This window comes from Buceros rhinoceros, unplaced genomic scaffold, assembly GCF_000710305.1.
Source record: "Buceros rhinoceros silvestris isolate BGI_N320 unplaced genomic scaffold, ASM71030v1 scaffold3369, whole genome shotgun sequence".
Taxonomy (NCBI): Eukaryota; Metazoa; Chordata; class Aves; order Bucerotiformes; family Bucerotidae; genus Buceros; species Buceros rhinoceros.
The window spans coordinates 9601-18586 of NW_010431930.1; the positions used below are offsets into that span (position 1 = coordinate 9601).

The 8986-nt window shown below is 42.8% G+C and overlaps 1 protein-coding gene across 1 annotated transcript in view; it reads right to left on the bottom strand.

Annotated features, from left to right (window-relative positions):
- Positions 1 to 8986, bottom strand: part of CAB39L (calcium binding protein 39-like) — a 45861-nt gene that overhangs the window by 1307 nt on the left and 35568 nt on the right. Inside the window, exons 7-8 of the mRNA XM_010143569.1 lie at positions 7469 to 7534; positions 6637 to 6780 (exon numbers count right to left, since the gene is read on the bottom strand). Coding sequence (XP_010141871.1) covers positions 6637 to 6780; positions 7469 to 7534 — 210 coding nt within the window. The remainder of the gene's footprint in view (positions 1 to 6636; positions 6781 to 7468; positions 7535 to 8986) is intronic.

The window sequence follows — 8986 nt, forward strand, 5'->3', positions numbered from 1 at the left end:
TGCAATTCGCCCAGTGCCTTTGCTGCCCTTGCCCAGCAGATCAGGAGGGCAATGCAGGGAAGTGACGTGAGACATAGATACTCACCTGGGGCAGCCAGCCCAGCTCTGTGGGCTTACTGGTCTTCTCACATAGTAGTTTTTAAGGATAAACCTAGCTGTGCTCTGATATTTCCTTCTGTAAAGCCTAAAGCCACAGAGGTTCCGGCTCTGAACATGACTCCCTATACTGCGGCACATTTTCTTTGCCTTAACACTCTGGCTGATGACAGGAAACTTAAGGCCAGTTGTAAAGGCCAAATATGACAAGCTCTTCCCAGGGACCTCAGGATGCCGTGGAGATGAGGGTTCTGCAGACGTCAGTCACGGGGGGCAGCTGGCAGCAGGAACATACACGTGGCACACCCCAGCTCCCACATCTGGCTCACACTGAGGTTACCATGGCTGGTCAACAAAACACTGCCTGAGCGCTTGTGCAACGACATAAATAACTCAAGTTATTCTCTACCCAACGAGAAGAAATTAAGGATGGACAGGACTGGAAAACGTCCAGTTTCCCTCGAAGCCTCTTCAAATCAGAATGAAAACAAACTTCTGCTGATAGCACAGAGTGGCATGTTGTCCAGCCAAGCGCAGGCACCATCGCCACTTGCCTGGCCCTGGCACCATTAGCTCCAGACCTGGGGCTCTTCTGGGGGTTCATTTATCATGAAAACCTAGACCACGTCCAACTGCACAGGGAGCTGACATGTTACATGCTGAGGAACTCACACACACCGTCTTGGGGAGCTGCATTACAGCCCCTTGCCTCCAGAAACAACAGCCTGGGACAAGGTTCAGGCTGGACCCACCACTAAGCTTCATACCCCCTAATTCGGTGGTGTTATGAGTGGTTTTGAAAATGGCACACATGGGGAATGTGTGGAAGAATCAGGCTTGGAACACAATAACAGTGCCACACTACACACTTCTACCCAGACAGGGAGGTAAGACTATTTTTTTAACTCCATAAAGATGAAGAAAAGCATCTAATCTTAAAGCCTGCCATAAGAGCCCTAATCCCTGCCTATGTTTTTTTCTCCTCTGGATCCCTTCTCCGCAGGTTGCTCCTAGGAGTCCCTGCTCTGGCAAAAGACTTGCAACCTCTGCCATGCTGGGTGAACACTCACAGGGCCCAAGTCTTTTAAAAAGTTCTCCTTGATCTAGTGGCCAGGCCACGGTATAGCATTTAGTTACTCACACTGTCTTTGCAGAGGCCTCCATATTACCTTTATCTGATTACTCTGAGCTGTAATCTCAAATAATTTCTTTTTATGCCTACTTGTCACCTAAGACTTCTCAAAAGCACCATCAACAGCCCCAGTTCCCAAGGATGTCTTCAGAGTAGCCACTCTAAAATGATGGCTTTCCTGAGTGATGCTGCGAGCACTTGAAGGACCTGGGACTCATCTACCAGTGGATTGGACGGGCAGTTCACAGCTCTCACTACACGTGATGGACTGTTGATGGCTGGTTGTTCCGTCACTTCCTGCAGCATCTTTGCAGGTAACTTTGATAGGCTGCTGCTGACGCATTGGTTCCCCTTAAACTGGGAAATAAAGGGCTTGGGGATGTAAATCTGCACATACTTTACAGCTTTGGAGGCTGTGCCTTATCTAGGGAACACAAATCTTGAAGTCTCATGTGTACAAATGTTTGGCACTGGCTGAAACTGTAGTAGTTCATGGTCTCAGATCAAGCAGCTCCCCATATGCTGACCTATAAGAGATAACCAGCTGATGGAGGCTGGATACTTCCAGGATTTGGACTGTGACAAGCCCCCAGCGGTCTGGACAAGCTTCCCTTGAGAAAAGCAGTACGTAAGCCTGCGGGCAGGCATGAGGAAGGTAACCATCCAGTTCCCCCTTGATGACTAGGAGAAGTACATTGGCAGGACTCTCATTTTCAGAAATAACCCGATTTTGGTGCAAATGGAATCCACTGAAGAAAGTCTGACCTTAAAGTGCTGAACACCTTCCTTCAATGAATATTAGGCCTCCTTATAAAGATGGGTGAAGGCTGACTCTCAACATGAAGAAATCTAAATCATTCTTCTTGTGAAAGCTATCTGGTCTGCAAACAGAATGGGAAGGTTTTAGTGGTAAACCTAGTAAATACCAGCATTTCATAATGGTCCTACAACTGGTATTACCGTAGCAAATAATTAAAGAACTTAGTTTAATAGAAGACATCACATCCTGTTTATCTTCCGGCTCAATTATTTATAGCTTATAATCTTCTCACAAAACTGTCAAACTGAACATTCAAACAAAGATCATCTTGACTGCCAGCCTTGCTCAGCGTCAACAGGGACTCACAAAGAGAAAATGTTAAAGGACCAGAAAATTCCTGAAATGTTATTCAATACTGCAGAGCTAAGCAAACAAAATCAATTCTGCCAGTATCAACTAATTAGCTTCACAAAGGCCAGGATTAGGACCACCATGAGACCTTACTTTTAAAAGAGCCCCCCTCATTCAGAACTCTGTATTGTCACAGAAGAGGAGATAAAACCCCGAAAACAGAAATCATCATTAATGCTATCTGGAACTTTTCTACCAAAATGAAGTTTAACTGCAGCTAAAACACTTCACAGAGAATTTCACTTCACTTACGGTTTTATTATGAAAGGTTGCATATTCTAGAGCACTTAATTCAGACAGATGAGAGAGGCAGAGACCCAAAATAGAGTACTCATATTAAAATTCCAACTCTAAAAATAGCTGTTTCAGTACAGTTCCGTTTTGTGCATATCTGCAAAAGGCCTGGAATGAAAATCAACTCTGAAGCTTCAGAATTGTCCGAAGTGGAACTACTGCTCTCTTTCCATTAAAAGTCATAGACTGTACTTCTTCAAACAAATACCAAAATCACTTGATTAGAGAAGCTGACCTTGTTTCCTTGGAATTAAAAACCAGGCATCACCACCCTCTGAGACTACAGCAGAGCAAAAGTGATTTCAGAGGCTGGATACCCTGGACTGGGTATTTTAAGACTTACTCTGGGGTCACGCACAATCTTACTGTGTCAGGAAGCTGCACGCAGAAGTGCCTTATGGTTCACGTTGCTTACAGCGCAATGCTTCGCATAAGACTCCTGGCCCTTTAAACTCTCCAGTTGAGAAACAGAGAGGACACATCCCCGCAAACACCATTTCAGCTTCGTACCAAGAGGAAACTGTCAGTATGGACAAATTACGTGAGACCGTTTGCAGAGCAAGCTGCAGGGGGTAGCTTTGTAATGTGCATGAAAGAGAATGGAAAAATGAAACTAAGGTCACAAAACACAGTGTACCCGTTCTAATTTTAGACTTAAGCAGTAAAATATATCTTGTTAAATGTCTGCTTAAGGACAAGAAAGTTGCATAATCCCAATTCTACTGCTACAGGGTGTTTTCCTCAAAACAATCTGATTGTTTATGTGAAAGCCAAGAGAGCTTGTTATTAGCCTTTATTTGTAAATGAGTAAGGTCAAAGGAATACCTGCACCTTGTCCATGTATGTCTGAAAGATTTGGTCTCTCTTACAGCCAAACTCAAAGCACTCAAGGCTCCACTAATAACTGTCACAAAACCATCACAGGGGCTGGAGAGCCCTTCTTAATACTTTGTTCTCAAAGTGTGCATGCTCAGGACTGAGACCTCTCCACTGAAATTAATGCAGAGGAGACCTGGTGACCCTCAAAGCCTACACAACTCTAGACGACACCACTGGATTATTTACGGAGGAGAAGGAAAGCGGTGAGGTGAGTTAGCCTCTCCTGATCATTAAATACTGGCTAATCCTCATGCATGTCTGGGACATCCAGCTTTACAAAGCAGCTGCAGGCCTCTAGGATGGTGCTGCAGGGCAGAAGCTCCATTTTGCTGAGGCAAAAGGAAGAGAAGGAGCCTGAGCTAGAAGGAAGATCAAGCATCTCCTCAGTGGAGAATGGAAGGAGGCACTGCAAGTGGGTGCTTCTTCGTCTTCAGTCCCCACCCCCCCCTCCCCCCAAGCATCCTGGATGAGTGAATTGTTCTCAGAGCTTGAAGGGGCATTTTCAGCCACAAAATGTTCCTGCAAAATATTTTTGCACTAGAGGTGCTCATCATTCTCATTTCTATATTACAGTTTTGAATCTTCAATAATTAGAAATTGACTCAGGAGGTGAGACTCATACGTCTTTTTGGGGGTCAGCTGGGGCATGGGAGTGTTGGAATCCGGATGCTTACAGAACAAGCACTTTTTATTTTCAACTGTGTCTAACTGGTGACACACCTAATTTGAGTAATTTAAACCCAAATCTTTTGGCAGCTCAGACAGAGCAGCAAGTATGCACTTCTCAGCAGACCTTTGATTTCAAATCGCTGTGGTTAGTCTACTGTAATTTCAATCAGGTATTTTGCAAGCACAATTTAAAAATGCAGGCACAGTTTAAAATTTATGAGATTAAAAGCTGAGGACAAGATTCCTCTCCCAGTTACATTAGCATGGCATTATTACAGCTGACAAGAGAACCAGAGTGAGGGACATTAACCCAGAAACAGGAGGCAGGGACACTGCAGAACAGCCAGTAGTGTTTTCCCCTATTCTCTTAAATATTTAAGGATTTCCTTTAGTAGCTCTCAGGAAATTAGAATTCAATTTAAGTAGTGAAATCAGAGGAAAACGATCTTCCCTGACTCACTCTACAAAGCTAATTCACAACACAATTTTCTATAGCATACCCTATAACTACCATGCCCACCAGGGAAAAGCTGAATGCTTCTACATCCAGCTAACTCAGATTCTGAGTGAGGAGCTAAAACGGGAGCTCTGCTGCACCGCTAGAGTTATTCCAGTGTGCTGCTGGTGGTTATAAACAGCCAGTTTCCAGCTGATCAGGTTCTGCTCTGAGTCTACAATTTCCTCACGATGAACACTATTGCACGTGAGGAAATTGTGAGGAATGCCACTGCTCCACTTAAATGCTGCTGACAGGTACCACAGGAAAAAACCAACAACATGCCATGGTGGGTAGTATCTGAGGACAGAGTATGGCCCTTTGAACTGAAGAGACACAACGTTACCACCATGCACTGGTTGTTTTGCTGGGCACCCTAAGGTCTCAGCATTATGTCCATGTGGTAGCAACTGCAATACATCAAGCAAGGCTGAGCCTACAATATCTCTACTCTAACTGGAATTGGGACGCAACATACTGGAAAAGAAAAGGAAGTGGGGAATGGGAAGGCAGAATGGAAGCAACAGCAACGTGTGACACGGATGCACACTGGAATGTTTTCAAATTATTCCAAATCCTTTCAAATGCCTCCTAAAATAAGTGAAATCAGCTGTTGCCCAGGTCTGGGCCATGCCTATCAATAATTCAGGAAGAGCAACTCATGTATTGCATATATTAAAATCTGGCGTTTATTCACAGAGAGCCCAATCCTCTGATCCCTTCTCTCCACAGGCATCTCAAAGGCTGCAAGTATTTGGAGCCTGACTGTTCTCTTTATCTTGGAGCCACACACCTCCTGATAAGGAGGAGGAGAAGAAGTTACTCACAGTGGTTCAGCTGACTGTGGAGGAAGTCAGCAAGGGAACAGCTTACCAAGCTGCTTAATTCAGGAAGGGCATTTTTTTTTTTTATCCTCCTTTAAGACTTTTTTTTTTTTTTTTTATTAAACGAAAAGCTTTTTGGAGAAGATGCACATCCTCTAAGCCTCTGCGCTGAAGATCTGAGAGCTTTTTACCAAATCTGAAATGGCAGTAGTACAAAACCCAACAAGTCACCCTGAATTTGTGGAGGGTTTTTTGCGATAGTATTTTCATGTGATCTGGTATCTTTCTTAACCGTATTGGGGAATGATATCCTTACAGGCTCAATATTTGTCTTCCAAATATCATGAACAACTCTATTTACATAGTTTGAAATTAACGTGTTCATTCGAAACTAAAGGTAGTTTCGCATAATAACAATCCAACTCACCCTCTGTCCCAGAGCAGAGAACTTTCATAATAGGAAAATTACAATCTTTTCACTTATTAACATTAATAATAATTTAAAAAGGGACATTGGTTGAGTTAAGTAATTGTTTAAGACTGCATTAATGACCACTGCAAAAGGACAGAAAGATTAAACCTATTTTTCAAGTTCAGATTTATCAAATCTTTCTAGTACCTTTAAAAGCAAGTTGTGTTTGCACTGATGCACAGCGCCAGCACCATCTACTTGTAGTCTTAACGTAGGGTTTTAAGACTTTTGGGGTTTTGTTGGTTTTTTTACCTTTACTGAGAATGCCATGGTAAAATGACCTAAGAGGTGGGGGAAGATACTCTGGATACTTCCTAAAAACTGTGTATTTTTTTACCTGTAGCATCCATCTCATCAATAATTGACTGACTACCCTCAGCCCAAACCAAAATGATGATACTTTAAATCTCACCTGAAGGAAGGCAAACAGAAATCAGAGGCTGAGTGATAGAAAGGTTGTCAATTAAGACATTCTTAAATGCTGGAAGTGACTGTAAACCCCAACCTTTGCCTTCATTTTCTGTGCTTTCTCTTGCCCACCTTGAAAGACAGTTTTATGAGAGAAGAGAAAGTCTGACAACTCTACAGCTCATTGTACCTCACCTTGAACACATGGAATGCTTCAAACTGAATGTTAGGGCTTTTATCTCGCAGCAAGTTCATCATTAGCTTCAGATTTTCTGGTTTGCTGATGTATTTCGTCATGATGGCAAAGTTATGTCGGTCCAGAATCAATTCACCCAGCAGCTATAGACACAATTAAAAAAAAACAAAAACCAACCATTTTTTTCAGATCACCACATTATTTTGAATGCAAAGAAAGCAGGAACATATTTTAATGCTTGCCTAAGAGATTTCAATATCACTACCTTTAAAAAAAAAGTAACTAGACTTGTTATCATGCAGTGAGTTACTTAACGCCCAGTAATGCTCACCTTCTAAATACTACAGAGGGGGATCCCACATATGGGCCGAGTGCAATAGGAGCTGGTGTGACCTAGCTAGGACAGAAGCAAGTGTAGTGCAGCTGTCTCACAAAGACACCTTCATTTAATTCAGATGTTACACTAACACATCTATCAGGTCCCATCTGCAGGTCATGTCAGATATGGTGCTGTAGCAGCAAGCAGCACCAGACAAGCAGAGGCTATCACGTTACTCTCAAGATCATTTTGACCTACACTCTGAACCAAAGTACAGATTTGAGGTCAGAGGAAAAATGATAGTGCTTGTTCCATATGAACAGCCCAATGCTTCACCAGAGATCCAGGAAAGAAAAGACACAGTGAGCTCTTGTGCATTGTAAGAAGAGAATCCCAAGAACTTCTTTCTTCTTTGTTAGAAAGTACGTGGCTGCTCCATTGCCATATGTGCATCTTGGTATTCTGCATAACATGGAGTTCAGATTTAGAAGAGAAGTGCTGACAGACTTTACCTTCAAAGATTGTCTCTTTGTTACATAATTCTCAGAATGAAGGAGTTTTTCATAATCGTCAAAGATCTAGAGTAAGAAGAAAACAGAAACACATCTGATTCATGTCTATCCTTCCTTCTCCCAGTCCTTCCCACCCAAGAGCAGTACCACTCCCTAACACTTCACCGCAATGCCAGGCCCAGTTCTCATGGTCTTTTTTCGTGGCTGGTTATCATGCAGTGTCCAGGAACATTCGTCTTCCAAATTCCACAGAGGGGGATACCACATATAGACTGGGTGTAACAGGAGCTGGTGTAAGGCAGCTAGGGCAGAAGTGAGTCAGTGCCTAAACAGCCTCCTCTTACAGGAGTGTGCCTCGGCTGCCAGGACATGTGGGTCCAGCATGTAATGTCCACTCACTCATGTCATGGTCATGACTTGCTGTGTGATTTAATAAAATACCCCAAACTGGTAATGGTGCATCCCACATTGGTGCATGCCAAAAGGTCCTTTTGTGAGGTGCCACCACAACTGCCTTCAGCACCGTTACCCGATAAAGCCACTTGCCCAAGGGTCACTAGGAGCTGAGCACGTGGTGGCTTTTGCAGGATTTGCACAAGGGAATCTTGTGGTCAAGAATGAGAGAAGGCTACAATATGTTCGAACCTCTACCAAACAAGCAGAAAAACTCAACACTGTTATTCAAGAATAATACAGAAAACTGCCCATTTTCACAATTTATACTTCAAAATTTTAAATGTTAAATACATGTAGAATGAGGACTGTGCCAGTGCAGTGCTTCAGTCTTCAGAAAAAAAGATTAACAGAGACTCTAATTTTGTTCCAGTTAAGCTGCATTTGTGACTCAGCAATAATAAGCCTGATCTTTATTTAACCTTCTTGGTAACTCAAGAATGAAAGAAATAGTCTTCAGCCTTTTCACTCTGGCAATGAAATAAAGACTACCTCAGGTAACACGAGAGCATAACCCATAGTCTAATTCCATGATCCGTATCAGTTCAATTTTAGTTGATTCCAATGGAAATTTGCTGACCCACATTTGGTTCAAAACTGAGCCAAAAAAATAAAAATGAAAAATGGCAACAAACCAAGGGATTAATTGCCTTAGGATGGTAAGAGGAATATGCACACCTCAGTCCCCCGTTTACATACAAAAAACTTCCAGTAATGCTAACACTTCTTTCCGTAACGCCTTTCCTCTCTCCCAAAACACTGGTGTGGTGCTGGAATGTCACAAAACTTTAAAAATGTGCACGGTTTTACCCGAAGTTCTACTTACGTACAAAGTTTACAGCTCCATTCACTTAGGAGGAGTTATGATGCACACAGAGAGGAACAAAACTTGCTTTTAAACTGTGAGTTCTCCTGAAACCTTGGCTCTTGTCCCCAGGTGTGCGCAGAGGGGGCACCTGTATTTCTAACGCTACATGAGGATTCCACTTTAGTAAAAGCAATGTTTAGTTTTGCAGTCCTATGTGACTATTTGATGCGGAGCATGAAACTTTCTGCTACTGAAAG